The 17,855-nt window shown below is 34.8% G+C and overlaps 1 protein-coding gene across 3 annotated transcripts in view; it reads right to left on the bottom strand.

Annotated features, from left to right (window-relative positions):
* Positions 1-17,855, bottom strand: part of SLAIN2 (SLAIN motif family member 2) — an 83,375-nt gene that overhangs the window by 16,614 nt on the left and 48,906 nt on the right. For all 3 annotated transcript variants that reach the window (XM_069105188.1, XM_069105189.1, XM_069105191.1), the window contains exons 4-6: positions 12,956-13,117; positions 10,597-10,956; positions 10,135-10,272 (exon numbers count right to left, since the gene is read on the bottom strand). In XM_069105188.1, coding sequence (XP_068961289.1) covers positions 10,135-10,272; positions 10,597-10,956; positions 12,956-13,117 — 660 coding nt within the window. The remainder of the gene's footprint in view (positions 1-10,134; positions 10,273-10,596; positions 10,957-12,955; positions 13,118-17,855) is intronic.

Below are 17,855 nucleotides of genomic sequence, written 5' to 3'. Positions count from 1 at the left end.
ATAACTCTCAGGTGATTATCACCAAAGGTGTTTTTTATCTGGACCTGCAAAAATCACTGGTGTGGCGAACTCCAAATGTGGAAAGCATTACTACTGAGTACCCAAAGCTAGTCAAAGTGACTTCAATGTCAGCCAGGTTAGCACATACTTCAACAATGCCACTCCTCTCTCCTGGCTTCTAAATCAGTTTCAGAATGTGCTGCCTTCTAGCATATCAATAAATCACAGGTAATAGATGGTAATATCTGGGGTATAGAATAATTTCAGCTACCATTTACCTGTTGGAATGGTTCAATGTCTCTTTGATTTCTAAACAGACATACGAAGTTTCTGCTTTTACCACCACAAACTATCTCAACCAATTATCTTCTTGGAAGGGCAGGTAAGGCACACATAGCCTACATAATCTTCCATACAATGAACATGACTTCACAAAGCTCAAAGCACATGGAAAAGACAACACCCCTTAGAATAAATTCTGGGGCAACTTATTTGAAAGGTGCCGTTGGGCACTTTAAATCTTTTCAAATGTAAATCAACTAGCTACATCAATTCTCCCATTTCACTAACTCTATAAAGGGTTCCACAATCAAAAAATCAAGTGTGGTATCCTTACACACAATGCTCATTTGTACTTGAAAAGTTTCTAAGTATCCAATTTCTATCTTGTAGTTTTCCTGATATTGAGGCAAAAGCTTTCTGTGACCAGCCACTATGAAATTATCTCCAGTTTTGTAGAGAAAGCCCTTTCAACAATCTGGTTACTAAATCTTATATTGTAATGTTTTAAACAAATCTTGATCAATAAAGTGTCCTATTCTGGGAATAGCAAGGAAGTCACTGTCACTAGTTTTAAGAATACATGTTAGTTTGTGAGGTGGAAAAGAATGGAAAGGTGAGGCAAGGGAAGGCTAGCTTTAAACACCAAATAGGATTTTATATTTGATCCTGGAGGTGATAGAGAGCTACTGAAGTTTACTGAGCAGGGAGGTGACCTTGGACCTGAGGTTTAGGAAAATCACTAACAGTAAAATAGTGGCTAGACTAGAATGGGGAGACTTGTGGCAGAGAGATCCACCAACATTGCAGTAGTCCAGGTGTGAGGAGATGAAGGCCTGCACCAATGTGATGACAGTATCAGAGAGAAGAAGGGGATAGATTTGAGAGATATTGCAAAGGTGATTATCAACAAGCCTTAGCAACAGATTGGATATGGTAACAAAGGGCTGAAGATGAGACCTAGGTTGTGAGCCTAAGGGACTGGAAGGATGACCTCTATAGATTCATGGAAGGTAGGAGGCAGACAGTTTTTAGGAGAAAGAGAATGAGTTTGGTTTTGGACATGATGAGTTTAACATATCTACTGGATATCATTAGAGCTGTGTGAAAAGCAGTTGAAATTGTGAGACTGCAAGTCAGCAGAAAGCTTGGGGTAAGACAGGTAGATTTGAGAATCATCAACTTAGAAGGTAACTAAATTCATGGGAGCTGATAAGATTACCAAGTGAAATAGTATAAAGGCATTAGAGGGGTCCCAGTATAGAACTCTGTGGGACACTTATGGTTAGAGAGTGATCTGGTTGAGGATCCAGCAAAAGACACTGAAGATGGAGTCAGATAGAGAAGAAAAGAACCAGGAGAAAATCATATCCCAAAAACTTTGAAAGGAAAATACCAAGGAGGAAAGTGTGAACCATAGTGGCTCAAGAAGAATAAGGACTGAGAAAAGTGCTTAAAGAGGACCTAGGTTCAAAGCCCATCTCTGGCATTACAATTTTTGTGATTTAACCTCTCTGGGCCTGAACTCAGTGTCTTCATCTGTAAAAGGAAGAAACTGGACCAGATGACTTCTAAGGACCACTGCAAGTTCTCAGTCTAGAATTCTAAAATGCCTTATTATGTGACAACAATTCTCCTATTTCCCTGTTTCTCGTACTTATAAAATCCCCATTTTTTCAACTGAATTTTTTTTTAAGTGTTGTGGTTCCAAGTCACCTCACGATCTGATATCCTTGAGATTCTGTCTTCTAAAATGGGGTGCACAGAACTCGGCACAATGTTCCAGATGTGGTCTGATTAAATCAGAGTATAGCAGAGCTTACCAGCTGCCCCATTTAGACAACTGTGCTTCTATTAATGAATCCTTAAGATTGAATTAGGGTTTTTTTGGTTTCCATATCATGACTCACTGAACTTGCATCTCAAAAAAATTTCTACATATCTTTTTCATATAAACTACTTTCTAGCAATGTCCCATTTTGTACTTGTGTGGCCGAATTTAAATTTCTCTTTTGTCCAGTCTTCTTGGCTATTATTCAAAATAAGTTACTGATCCCAAATATGTATTTCATAAGTTGAGTGTCCCAAAGGTATTAGTGCAGTTTTAAGTTTTAATGTAAGCTTTAAGTAGGATGGCTAGGTAGTGCAGTGAATAGAGCACCAACCGGCCTTGGAGTCAGAAGGACCTGAGTTCAAATCCAGACTCAGACACTTAATACTTACTAGCCATGTGACCTCGGGCAAGTCACTTAACCCCAAATGCTCTGCCTGCCCCCTCCAAAAAGCCTGTATGTATGTATGTATGTATGTATGTATGTGTATATGTATAAAAGCTTTAAGAATTTAAAGGTACACTAAGACTTTTAGGAATACCCTACACATATGCCCTCATTCAAATCTTGGATAGAACTGTTGAATTGAACAGGACAAAGGTCAACTTCCTACAAATTCCTAAGCCAATCTACCAGAAACCATCCTTCCAGGTTAACGTTCATCAATTAGTTAAAAAAGTTTGAATTCCATCTAACCATACATTTCTGCACATGTGGTCCAACTCTTTGCTGAACTCCAGATATACTATGTTCAGAACAGTTTCCTAATCTACTAATAACAGTTTAAGTTTACCTTTAATAGAATCTTGTATTTTTTTGCCAAGTAAGGAAATCCCTTAAAAATCCCAAGGTTCACAGTTATGAAAAATAAAACATTTTGTCCACAAAGCTTCAGGGCTCATTTCTTCATACCGGTATACCTAAAACAACTATAATCCAGTTTGGTATGACTTAGCTCATCAGATTGACTACAAACAAAATAAAGCAATAACCCTAAATTTATCAGATAAACATGTTCTATGTCCTTCATTCTTGAAGAGGACCATAACATCCAGATCTCTCTCTCTAACCGTAAGGAAGTGAGATGCCCTGACTTGCAAGTGAAATGGATTTAAGTGAGGTAGGGCTGTGCAAAGTTACCAGCCTCACTTTCTCCTCCAGAGCCATCTGGGTTCAGTGGCAAGATATACATCAGGACAATTGAAGATGGCCTCAAATGCAGTGGGAGTCCATGGTCTTTTTTAAGTTAAGGTATATCAAGTAGAACATAAGTGAATAGTTTTTTCACAGGTTGTCATTAGTCATTTGATTTATATTTAATATAATATATTAAATTCATATTTACTTTAATGACCCCTTTTAATGTGATCTAGTTTTCCATTAACATTTATTAAAAAAAAAACAACACAGAACAAAAACTAGAATACCTGAATCAAAATAAGGGAATAACAGAAGACAGTATGGTATGCTAGAAGTATTGGTGTTGGAGGAATCAAAAAGAATTCTGTCCCAATCTAGGATGACAGACCCCCATGGGTGGAGGCAGATGGTTGAAAAGACTGACAGTACTAGCACAGTAGATTTGGGAATATGAAATTATGGATTCAAAACAGCTGATGATTAACCAATGTCTTTAGGAGTGTGATTGGAGCTTAACCAAGATAAAGGTACTATATAAAATATATATATATTTTTATATATACATAATATATTTATAAATATAAATTTAAGGTGATTCGGGCAGGGGAGAGATCTTTTCTAGTTCTGCTATTTGATCAGGATAGAAATTTCCTGCATTAATGCAAGTGAACAACTCATCTTAACAAAAAGTAGGGCTGCTTTAGGGCATTAAGGGATTAAATAATTGCCATGATCACACAACTGCCATGTATCAAAGATGGGACTTGAAACCCTAGGTCTTTCTTGACTCCAAGGCCACAAGTAATAATGACATTATTATTTGTGACCCTTATCTAGTTTCTGGGCTAAGCCTGAACCCTTGTTGTTACCGACTATCCCTGTGTGAACTTACATAGGTCACTTAACCTCATCAGGAGACTTGGATGTGACCACTGGTTCTCAAACTATGTTCTGCAGGCCCTGGGGATTCAATACATTTTAGGCGTCTTGACCGAACAAGGTGAAAACTATTTTCACAATCATATTAAGATGTTATCTGCCTAGTCCTGATTTCACTTCTTCCCTGAGATATCAAGTGGGATAGTACAAAGTTTCCTATGAAACCCAGATAAAATTCTTCATATTGTCAAAGGAACTGATCATTAGCTATTTAAGCCTCTTTTTCACCACAAAGATTTAAAGCTGGTTTGTTATAAGCAATAAAAACCAATTAAAACTAGAAAGTGCTATATGTTTTTTTATTTTACTTTTAAGCATAAGAAGGTAGGAGAGAAGTTGTTACATTGTTCCATATTCTGTAAGACAGAGAAGGTAAGAAATCTTGGTTGGAAGCAAAAAGTGAAGAAAACAGAAAGAAAGGGATGTTTCCCCAGGACCTAGCAAAACCAAACCAGTGAGTAGAAAGCTAGAACAGGAATGGACAGGGTTTGACCTCTCCTAGTTACTATATCTTTACAGAATCTCAGAGGCCATCTAAACCTACCTATCTAAGAAATGTAATTATAACACTCAACAAATAATCATTCAGCCATTACATAAAAGTATCCATCAAGGAGGAACCCACTACATACATTCCACTTGAGCACATCAAGAAGCAAACTCTCTTTACAACTTCTGCCTATGTTTTATTCATTTGCTTGAAACTTAAGCAAAATAAATCTATCCTTTTACATAAGATAGCATTTCAAGATAGTTATATCCATGTCTCTTCTAAGTCTAGCAGTTTCCCTAAGATAAACCCCCATTCCTTAAAAAATTCTCCATATAGCATGATCTTTAAGGCCTTCAAAATCGTTCTTTCCTTTATCTATTTGCTTCCCAAACATGATCAGTGTCCCTACTAAATGTGGTACCTATTGCCAGGACAAAGTACAGTGGACTTATCACCCTCACCCCAATCCTAGAAACCATCTTTTTCTTTATGAAGCCAAAGGTCAAATCAGCCTTAAAGACTGCCATATCTCTTAATGAACACTTGGATCTTTTTTTGACCAAACTGTGTAACAAAACCTCTTTCACCTTGTATTTAGGTTCACAAAATCAATTCTGCAAGTCTATATATGTGTGTGTATTTACATATATATGTATGTATGTGTATATACACATAAAATTTTATATTCATCCCTATTAAATTCCATACTATTGGACTGAGCTCAATGTTCCAGCTAGCCCATAAGGTTCTTTTAGGATTTTACCATCCAGTGTATTAGTTATTCCTCCTAGCTTTGTTCATCTGCAAGTATAAGCATACCATCTTGAAGAGCATAGGAAACTTCATTGAATACTTTACTAAAAACTAGGTAGGCTATTTTATCTGCAGCATACCCAAGTCTGCTTGTCTTGAAACCCCTTCAAAAGAGGAAATTAGTTTAATTTGGCATGATCTGTTTCTTTCTGGAATTATGTTAGCCTCTATGATTAGTACTAACTCCTTGATCTGTGGAACTGTCTCTACTTCCAGCACCTCTTCACACTCCTATTCTATTCAAAGCTCTAGTTTATATAACATAAACTGAAGAAAATCTCAGTCTTTTCTGGGATCTAGGTTCAAGTTATAAATTCTTTTCAACCAAAACAGTTCACAGGTAAATCAGGTTCAATAAGGTACTTCTTTTGTATCTACTTGCTCCTATGATCTTGCTGATTATTGAGAAATAAAAACAATAACCCACATGTTATAACTATATTGTAAACTTTTGTTTAAGTAGAATTTTGTTTAAATGAAAGAGAAATCTTCAATGTTTCTGATAAATTTTTGCAATATAAAAATTAATTTACTAATTACATTATTTTAGGTACAAGCCCACCCATTATCCATATTATCTAGGAATTTATCCACTAACTTCACAAAGAATTATCACAAGGTTAGCCACCAAGTAATGCCTTTTGAACACAGAAACTCACCAGCCTATCCACAATGAAAAAATAATTTTTAGCAAATTTTAAAAAAAAATTAGGGCTTAGAAGATAATAGTTGTTTAGTCACTACTGGTTTCATTGTCGTTCTCAGAGAACATTATATGAGACTCACCTAAGTGAGCCCAGCAGAACCTAAGGAGTAAACATAAAAGATACAGAGAAATCTCTGATCAGGCTGGGCCCCACAATGGGGCCAATATTTTCTGTGCTACAGACTCTGAAAACTCATGGTTCTTTATTTTATGGAACATAGTATATGCTGTGAGGAAAGGAGAGTTGCAAATAAATGGTGAAGTACTACACTGATAATTTTTTTAAACTCAGACACAATATTTTACTAAATAATTCATTCATGGTTTATTTGATAGTTTGGCCCCATGATATAATGTCAATACAAAGTATACCACACAGGGAGTTTGTCAGGACATCTAGCCATGTAGGATGGGGAATTTCACAAATAAACTTTATTATGTAAACAGCACACAGAAGTCTTTTGTCCAGCCCTTCATCATTTTACTTTTCTTCTTTGCTTCCTTACTAGAAAATGCCTACATATTTTCTGAAAAGTGAACTTTCTCTAGTTCCTTACTAGTAAGGATCTTTCATTCAAATCTGCCATAGCAGCCAGCCTTTTCCCTTCTGTGTGGAAAATTACAACCTATTTCTCTTAGAACTGGTTAATAAGGAGTTCCAATGTTCCTAGAAGCAAAACATTTGATTTACTACCCCTATTCAAAGTCACCTTCCTTGAGTTGGAAGAATTATGGAAAATTATACATATACCACACTTTATAGTAATCCATATGCCTCTAATCTATTTTGCCTTCTAAAAGCTATTTACTTTTTCTAGTTGTACTTTCAAAGTATTAAGAAAATGCCTAAGATGAATAGTTTTAAAAAATTAAATATAACATTAAAGCTTTAGTTCCACTCAGATCTGAATGCCAACATCCACAATATTGCAGCCACAGCAAATTGAGCATATAAAATTAGTGGAATGGCATAGCATAGTAACAAAGCAAAGAAGTGGTTCCTTAGATAGAAATGACAGCATCCTTGCAAAATCAGGCTCATGCAGCCCAGAAGATAAGAGCCAAAATGAAAAATAAAGGAAAACAAAAGCAGCATTTATTATGCCAGCGATTACAGCAGTTTATGCAAAAAAAAAAAATATATATATATATAGCATTTAATGAAATAATTTGAATCAGCAGCAGACCTTGTGAAAGCGGTAACATTTAAGTCATATAACATCAAAATAGGAAAATTTATATCCAACAGTACAGTAATAATAAAACTATACTACGATAATATTTATATAAAATATAGACATGATAAAAATCTAAATTCTGGGTGGAAAAACTCATTTTTCTCTAACATCAATGTGCCAACTTAAACAAGGAACAATAGCAACACTTTAACCAAGTTAAATTTTTATAAAGCATCGATTACTTTTCTAATTGACAGTTTACCTTTAGCACTAGATTTCTTACTACTTAGACATGCTTTCTCCCAATTGGAGTTCTTACTAAAAAAAATATAGTTGCTGGGTTTGTTCCTATTTTAGCATAAAACTGCACAATGTACCCAAAAGAAAAGTACATCAACTAGTTCCTACTGAAAACAGAAACAATGAACAGGCCAGTTAAGTTTTACCTGTACAAAAATGTGAAAGTGAAATTAAATAGATTAAATAAAATTACAATAAATTTTTTTTAAAAGCTAAAGCAAATAATGTTTTCCCCTAAAATTGGAGTCTTGTCCCTTGTATTTTCTTTAGGAAAGTTTTTTACATACATCTAGATAGTAAAAAATTATGGTAAAATAGATAACACTGTCATCATATGTAGGGCCAAACAACTTCTCAAGTAGAAGATCTGGCCAATATTTGGTATCTTAATATAACAAAGCTTCTATGCTCCTGAAATTTAAAAATGTGTAAGTCTCCAAACTGCATACTTTTTGTCACTGGCTATTTTTCATTTTTAAGAAGTGTGAAAATCACCAGGATGGTGAAAAAAAAATCACTCAAAAGGCCAAAATTTTTTAAAAATCAGAGAAATACTGGAAAAAAAATATTACTGATTCAGAAAAGTGGTCCATTTAGGTCAGTATTAAATCCCTGATAAAGGTTTTTTTATCTGTCCCGAAAATAGCACTAAAACATTTTAAAAATTAACTCCATTTTTAATGAAGTGTGAACTACTGGATAAAAGTATGAAGTTCCAGATGTGTGTGTATAATTCAAATGAGTTAAAATTCCCTCAAAAAACAAATAAAATCACTTATGAAGTATCCTAATTTTGATTTGAGTTTTGCATGTCTTGCATACAACAGTCACTCCATAGATATTTAATGAATAAGGGAATGGAGTATCATTGTGACTACTTATGGTATAATCAAAAGTTGAGTGTAACACAAACAATCTTTACTAATCTTTGTTGTATTATTCAGTTTTCTTTCTTCTTCAATAATGAATTAGGATACATGTTCAATGATAAATTAGGTTTTAACAAACTTTTCAAAAATATATAAATTATCAGGCATAAATTAGAAATTATGTTTCAAGTACCCTTTTTTGGTTACTGAACACAGTACTATAAATACATAAATGCAAATCCTCATCCTTCCCTTAAAGTTAAATTAGTACATCCTTTTTTCCTGTCCAAATTATTTTTTAAAGCACTATAATATCAATATTTATTACATGGTTTACATTACAATATCATGCAAAAGAACAAAGCACTAATTTGGTACCCAGTTTATTTCAGAGATTTAACTGAGCAAGTAAATTCAATAGGAATATTTGAATTTTTTCTTTTCTCTGAACTTGGATTTTTAAAAATATTAGAAAGGGATCTGTATCATGCCTATTGTTCACAGAATCTCCGACTAGTAAGGAACTTCAAATGCCACAGAAGAATCTATCTTATGATATACCTGATAAAGTAGTCATTAAGTCTGGGAAAACCCATTAATTCTAGAAATGGTCTACTCCATTTTTATCACAGATATCATCTGTATATATAATTCCTTTCCTTCAATAATTACAAAATCCATACCCTTATTTTGCAGTCCAAATTTAGTGTCAATATTTTTTCCAAATCAAAAAGAACAATTTTGGTCTTTTCCTATAAAGAATGACAGTAAAACCTGAGGAGAATGAAAATAAATTGAAAATCAAGCTGCAATATCAAAGCATGGATTTAAAGTACATTGAAACTCTTTGAAAACCAGGTATTAGAAGAATAAATAAATGGAATAAGTAATAGACTTTTGATAATTAGTAGGTCAGAGCCTCAGTAAAATAAAAAGATTGAACATGATGATTTGAGGTACCTTTCTGATTCTAAGATTCTATAATTGATTTCATGATTCATTACAATGTGCCAAATAATCAAAATAAAGGCTCAAGAAGTAATGAAACTGAAAAATGTCTGCATTGCTAAAATAGGGCAAGAGTATGCTAGATTTTAAACTACATTCTTTATTTACTTTTTTTGGGGGGGGATAGACAAAACCATGAATTTTCATATTGGAATGGTGTAATTGTACACTTTGATTACAAAACATTATAAAAATAAATGATGGTCATTAAAAAAAACTTTTGGAAATCCTCAATTGGAAGATTACTTATAAAAATAAAGATCTTTTATTCAGAGAATTATTTCTATAGTTTGTTTTCTGACTCCTTAATAGAAAAACTCCTTCCACTCATTAATAAGAAGCTGTACTTGCTTTATTCCAGGCAAAATGATGCCTTTAAAAGGCAATCCTAAGCAAACTATAAAATTTAAACAAATTAAATACATTCTTCTCTTTACCACTCACAAGTAAACATGGTGAATCAAAACAGTTCTCTAGTTTAAAATTTTTTTTAAAAAGTTGATAATATAAACCAATTTTAGTATACATAATTTTAATTTCCTGATAACAAATTTTTTTGTCGAGCTGTTATACTTACTGGCTGATGCTTGAGACTGAATCCGAGGTATTCCTCCATTTGGCACTTGAAAATTTGAGTCACTTCTGCTGCTTTTCACAGAGTCAACTTGAGTATTAGAGGTCCGGGACAGGTTTGGAAGACTACGTCTTAGTTTTTCTGCGTCAACAAATTAAAAATGAAAATATTCTCTCTGCTGCAGAAAGAATTAAAATATTGACATACTTGAAAATCCATGCTGTTTAACCATAAAATGCACAGAATAGGGGAGCTCTGTAGCAAAGGAAAGATTTCTTTAGTTTCAAATGGTTTTAACTCTAAAATTTTACTGCCTTTTCTCCAAATATATCCTTCAAAAGCAAAAAAAAAAGCATAACATTTGTGACAAAATACTTTCAAACTGTCAAAAGCTTAATTTTTTTTTTAATACTAACAGCCAAAAAAAAAACCATTCTAAAAGAATTAAGGAAAATTATGCTTTACCTTCATTTTTAACATTGTTTGTTTGTAAATCTGTAGGATGGCCTTGAAGAGATAGACGAGGTTGCTGTAAACGGCTTATCATAGGCTGCGGGGAGACTCTACTGTATTCCATTCCCCGAGCAGGAGATCGTGAACGAGGAGAATTTCTGGGTGACTGTTTGGGTGAAGGCCGTGGTGAATTGCGTGGTGATGGGGAAAACCTGTTAACAGCAGGGTATACTGCATGATGCATATTGTCATCTTCATCATCTAAACTTTGAGCATCAAGTTCCTGATCACTAAATGTACCCCGTCTTGTAGAATTACAAGATGAACCAGAACTGCGCCGAGATGTTGTGGCTGCGTATTCTTGCCGGAGACCTGGCACAAAGAAAATGTTATTTCCCACTTAATTTATAAGAGAATAAATGCCTAACATAACTACCCACAAGAATAAATGCCCAAACTAACTGCCCACATTGAAGATCTTTCTAAAAACTAATTTAAGATTCATTTTCTAAGGTGGAATCATAAATTAAATCCCTCCCTCCAAAAGGTAGTAGTCTCACAGTTTGTAATGATAGTACATATAAAAAAAATTGATGGAAAAATCTTGTATTATGTTGTGCAAGGGGAAACTCAAGGAACAAACACTCTACTTCAACACTTGAGCATTTTTCTTAAAAGACACATATATGTCAAAGTTTCTCCTCCCCACACCTTAAGGAAGTGAAGGTATGCTTAAAACACTGGGTAAATTCCCAATGGAGGATTTATGGAAGACCACAGTTAAGTATCCTATCAAATGAGAAAGCAAAAATCGATTATGATATGTACTAGGGCAAAGGAACTTTACATGAATTCAATCAAAGATACAAAGAAACATGATCACAGACTCTTTCTGAAAAGTAATTATGTCTATGTGGATAAGTCACATCCCATAGTGAACCTTAAGGAAATATTTTTTTTTCCTTTGGTTAGGGTAAAAGTTTGATAAGTATACTTTACTTTAAAAGTCACATTTAGCCTGTCTAGGACTAATTCCCATCTCCCTCTTGGATTTAATAATAAAGTTTCTGAATTCATTATCAATTAGTAAATTAAAAGAGCCTAGGAGAGAAATAATACTCAGATCATGGCTCTTAAGCTGCATTTAGCTTTTTCACATGTAACCTGTGAGACTTCAAGACATTACTATATTACACTACACTGAAGAGGGCAGAGTAGTCATTAAGTTTAATGAAAATTGCAAATCTGGTTTTAGTCAAACAAATCTCATAAGGTATTGTTTAAAAAAAAAAAGCACTAGGATCAAGAGAAATTTTCTTGGCCTAGCAATAGCTATGTGACCTTGGAGCAAGTCACTCAACATCTCTATCCTGTTTCTTATCTATAAGATTAGTAAGATATTTTCCTGTTTTGTTTCTATGGCAGTCAAGTAGAGAAAATGAGAAAATAAACTGTCCCTTTCAAGGTAGTACCTCCTACCTATATATTTACTTTGCTCCTTATTCTCCAAGCATTACTTGATTTGCATTTATGGTTGTGATGGATGATTCAAGAAGAACTGTTTTGTTTTTGTCAGTTTTTTTTTTTAACAGGGTTTGAGACAGGGGAAGACCAACTGAAAGATAATAGCTACTTTTTGGTTGTTCTGAAGTATTGTTGATCTCTCTACTTTTGGTACCTTACATGAATTTGAAATGCAGACAAAAATCTAGGTTCATAAAAAATGAAAGGGATGAATCCACCTTAAAGTAAAAATATGTAAATAGCCAGAATTTATATAGTACTTAAAGGTTTCCAAAATACCCTATATATTATTTCATTGATCCTTACCAACAACTCTGAGGTAGTTGCTTTTATCATTCCTATTTTATAGATGAGAAAAATGAGTCAGAGTGATTAAGTGACCTGCACAACGTCATATAGCCAGAAAATGTTGTCTTCTATCTCCTAACCACTTCTGCCCATGTTACCTCTTTTTCTTTTCTTTTTCTTGACTAGTAAGAAATGTATTAAGTCAACTAGCAATAAACTTTCTATAATCTGAAGAGAGCCTAAGGTAAGCCATGTTAAATTTCATTGAACATTTAAGATATAGTATATGGACTCATAAAAACCAGTACACAATATAGTCTCATATCTTCCTCATAATAATGCCCTACCCCATCCCAGAAGTATGTACTCTAAAAACAGGCCCACAAAGTAAAATATTTACAAAATGTAAATATTTGCTTTAAAAAAAAGTTTTTGAGAGCCAATTTTAAAACTCTCCTCTAAATGCTATTTTTCATAGTGCTTTTATCTATATTTAACACTTCCTAGAAAATTACATGATACAAAAAAAAATCTAAACTTTAAAAAAGGAAATACTTACTTTCTTCTTGCATCCGAGCTAGAATCTGCACATCTGTTACATCATTTAGCTTATAATTTGATCCAATTGAGTCTTCATCCAATTCTGAAGCACTTAGCTCACTATCTACAGAAGACTGAGGACTGAGTGGAGGATTTTTATCTGTAGAACATTTAAAATTACCTAAAAACAATTTTTAAAATTAAAATAAAAAAAACAAAATTTTGAGAAACAAAAATTAAAAAAAAAAACACACTAATAATTTTCCACTAGATTTTCCACTACATCCATCTTTGATTGCTGATATGGAAAGTTATTTTTCTGTCCCACATTTAAAAACTTTTCAAGTTGACTTTATTAAAACAAAACAGAGGTAAATACCTTTATATGGCACAAAAAAGGAAGCAATCCTGTAATTTCACAAATTAAGACTGTAAGCCTTATGTTAAGTAACCAGAATAAGATGATATTGTTTCTTTAAAGTATGTGTATGCCACATATGCCACACACATTTAGTACCTTCTTAAAAAAAATTAGGTAATTATTATCAATTCCCAGTAAATAAGCACTTCACTTTAAGGAAAAACTTAATTTTTAATATAAGTTTTTATGTCTTTTTCTAATTTTTGCCAGCACCTTTCCCCTACCTCTCCCAGACAGCCATACCATATAAAAAATAGTATTTTTAAGAGCCTAAAAAAGAGGAAAAAAAAATCAGCACAACTGACCAATATCTAAAAACATATGCAATGTTACATATATAATATATATGTATATATAGTATATAATATGATATGATAACATCAGTGGAACTTCTGCTTCCACAAAAGGGCTGTTTTGGGAACATCTCATATCTCTTCATTTGAACAGTGCTTGAGCTTTACAGTATTTTTTACATTTACTTTTGATTTTTGTGCTATATGTATATGTGTGGCTGTCCTTTCCATTTACCTTCATGTAGTCATTTTTGTAATACTATTTTCTTGGCTCTGCCATGTAGATCTTCCCAAGCTTCTCTGTACTCATCACATTTATCATTTTTTAAGTACAGTAATATTCTATTATATTCATGTGCCACAAAACAGGACATTGAAGGGATGCCTATCAATTGGGGAATAGTTGATCAACTTATGGTATATGAATATAGTGGAATACTACTACTACACTATAAGAAATGAGGTGCGGTTGGGGCAGAGTTAAGATGGCGGAGTAGAAGCAGGACCTCCCCCACTGCTCCGGCTTCCACCTTCCCCAATCCATGTAAAAAGGGGCCTCTAAACAAACTTTGGAGCTGTAGAACCCACAAAATGACACAGAGAAGCTAACCTCCCTGCAGGCCAGCAGGAATCAGCCAGCAGCACTCTGGGAGCCCAGCCCAGCCCCACGCCCAAGGAGTTAGCCCCAGAGCAGGCCTGACTAGCTGCTGGCCAGAGGGACTCCAGATCAGCAGCAACTGTGGCCATTTCCAGATTTATCAACACATAGATGCGAAGGACAAAGTGAGAGATCAGTGCAGTCTGGACTTTGGGACCCAGTAAATGGGAGTGCGTGGCTTTTGACCCCCGGGGCAAGAAGCTGCTGAGACGCTGCACAGCACCACATGGAAGCTTCAGCTCCTGGCCTGCAGAGTGTAGAGGGACCAAGCACCAATCTGAGGGGTAATCGCTCTTGCTTTAACCTGCTTGGATCTGGATTGCAGTCTAGGGTGGAGGTCCTGGGGTGTGGGTCCAGCTACCCAGAATATGTGGAGACCTAAGAGAGGGCACCCATCTAATACCTCCGGCAGCTGAGAAAACCCCAGCATTCAGGACTAAGCTCCCCTGTCTGGTGGCAGAGTCCTACTGTGGCAAAAAGCTCAGGGGTCAAGTGACTGAGGGGCGACATGACCAGGCAAAGGAAACAAAGCAGACAGAAGATTCCAACATTAGACTCCTATTTTGGGGACAAAAAGGAGCAAAGCACGGAACAGGAGGAAGATGGTGAAGTCAGAACTCCTGCACCAAAAGCTTCAAAGGAAAATATGAGCTGGTTACAGGCCACAGAGGACCTTAAGAAGCAGATAAGAGAAGTGGAGGAAAAATTGGGAAGAGAAATGAGAACAATGCAAGAAAATTATGAAATGAGAGTCAACGGCTTGACTGAGGAAAATAATACCTTGAAAAGTAGACTAATTTAAATGGCAAAAAAGACTCAAAAAGGCAATGCGGAGAAGAATGCCTTAAAAAGCTGAATTTGCCAGATGGAAAAAGAATCTCAAAAGCTCAATGAGGAAAATCATTGCTTCAGAATTAGATTGGAGCAAATGGAAGCTAGTGACTTTATGAGAAATCAAGATGCTGTTAAACAGATCCAAACAAATGAAAGAATAGAAGGCAATGTGAAATATCTCATGGGAAAAACCACTGACCTGGAAAATAGATCCAGGAGAGATAATTTAAAAATTATTGGACTACCTGAAAGCCATAATAAAAAAAAAAAGAACCTAGAAATCATCCTCCAGAAAGTTCTCATAGAAAACTGCCCTGATGTTTTAGAACCAGAGGGCAAAATAGAGGTTGAAAGAATCTACCAATCACCTCCTGAAAAAGATCCTAAAAAGAAAAATCCTACGAATATTATAGCCAGGTTCCAGAATTCCCTGATTAAGGAGAGAATATTACAAACAGCCAGGAAGAAACATTTGAATATTGTGGAAAAGCAATCAGGATAACCCAGGATCTGGCAGCTTCTACACTGAGGCTGGAATATGATATTCCGGAGGGCAAAGGAGCTGGGATTAAAACCAAGAGTCACCTACCCAGCAAAACTGAGTATCATGTTTCAGGGGAAAATATGATCATTCAGTGGAATAGAAGACTTATAAGCATTCTTAATGAAAAAACCAGACCTGAATAGAAAATTTGACATTCAGATACAAGAAGCAAGACAAGCATGAGAAGGTAAACAGGGAAAAGAAATCATAAGGAACTTATCTAAGTTGAACTATTAATATTCCTACATGGAAAAACAATAATTGTAACTTATGAAACTTTCCTCAGTAGTTGAAGGGAATAGAAATATATATATGTGTCTATATATGAGGGTATATGGGCATATGAATACATATGTGAATGTGTGTATATATGTTTACAGGTATACATAGAGGGCACAGGACCAATTTAACAGGAAGGGACGATACTTAAAAGGTGAAATTAAGAGGTGAGAGAGGAATATAATGAGAAGAGATGGGGAGAGACAGAATGGGGTAAACTATCTCATATAGAAGAGGCAAGGCAAAATGGTTACAATGGAGGGGAAGAATAGGAAGGCAAAAGGGAATGGGTCAACCTTATTCCCGTTGAATTTGGCTTGAGGAGGGAATGAAATACACACTAAATAGGATATCTCACCCTACAGGAGAGTAGGGGGGGAAGGGGATGAGAGGTGGGATGATGGAAGGCTGGGGGGAGGGAAATTGGAAGCACCCACTTTTGAAAAGGGATGGGATCAAAGTAGAGAATAGAACAAGTGGGAGGTAGGACAGAAGGGAGGGAAATATAGTTAGTCTTTTACAATACATCTACTATGTTATTGTTTTGCATTAGCCACACATGTATAACCTATACTGAACTGCTTGTTTTCCCAGTAAGGATGGGTGACAAGGGAGGAAGGGAATAAATCTGGAATTCAAAGTTTTAAAATCAAATACTCAAATATACATATACTATTATTAATACTATTTTATATGTAATTGGGAAATAAGATATACAGGCACTGGAGCATGGAGATCCACTGGAAAAGTCAAAAGAGGTATGGGAGAAAATATGGGAGAGAGCAGATTAGAGGAGGGGATATCCTGTGGAACTGCTATTTTGGGGCGGTGGGTAGGGGCAAAACGGGGAGAAAATTTGTAACTCAAAATCTGGTGGAAATGAATGATGTAAATAAGAAGTTAATAAAGCATTTGAAAAAAAAAGAAATGATGAGCAACAAGATGGTTTCAGAAAAACCTGGATTTACATGAAGTAATGCAAATGAGCAGAACCAGGAGAACACTGCACACAGTGACAGCAACATTGTATGATAATTCATGAATGACTTAGCTCTTCTTAGCAAAACAAATGATCCAAGACAATTCCAAAGGGTTCATGATGGAAAATGCCATCCACATCCAGAGAAAGAACCGATGGAGTGTGAATGCAGATCGAAAACAAACTATTTTCACTTTTTTTTTTTATGGTTTTTCCTTTTGGTCTGTTTCTTCTTTCACAACATGACTAAGGAAATGTTTTACATGATTGCAAATATATATATATAACATACATCAAATTATTTACCCTTTTAGGGAGCAAGGAGGGATGAAAAATTTTGAACTCAAATTTTCTTTTAAATGTTAAAAATGGTCTTTAATGTAATTGGAAAAAATAAAATGCTATTTTTTAAAAAGTACTGCTATAAATATTTTGGTGTATGTGGGTACTTTCTTCTTAGCAATTAATCCCTTAGGGCATAAGCGCAATAGCAGAATCTCTGAGTCAAAGGGTCAGTGACATCTTATTCACTTTGTTTACATAATTCCATTGTATCAATTCACAGATTTACTAACAAGGCAAGTTAATCTACAATTTAACAACCTTTCCAACAATCTCTACTGTTGGTTTGTCATGTTTGCTGATTTACAGGGTATAAGCTGCTAAAAAGCTACAATTTAAAGAAAAGTATTATGCTAAAGATTGAATATAACAAACAGAACCCAGAATTCTGTTTTGCTACTTCAGTATTCTCCCCTCTGTGACCTAGTTACCAATGAGTTAGATTGTTTCCCCAGATATATCATCACAGACAAAACTGTTACATAGTGTAGACTCAAAATGCTAACTATCCTCACTCAAGTTTGTATGGCATTTCACTCTATTATATCTCCCCACATATGTTAGAGTAG

Source organism: Petaurus breviceps, unplaced genomic scaffold, assembly GCF_028583685.1.
Source record: "Petaurus breviceps papuanus isolate PSGF00001 unplaced genomic scaffold, PetGlider_PUasm1.0 76, whole genome shotgun sequence".
Taxonomy (NCBI): domain Eukaryota; kingdom Metazoa; phylum Chordata; class Mammalia; order Diprotodontia; family Petauridae; genus Petaurus; species Petaurus breviceps.
The sequence above is the reverse complement of the archived record's forward strand: the minus strand, read 5'-3'. Positions and strand labels throughout refer to the sequence as shown.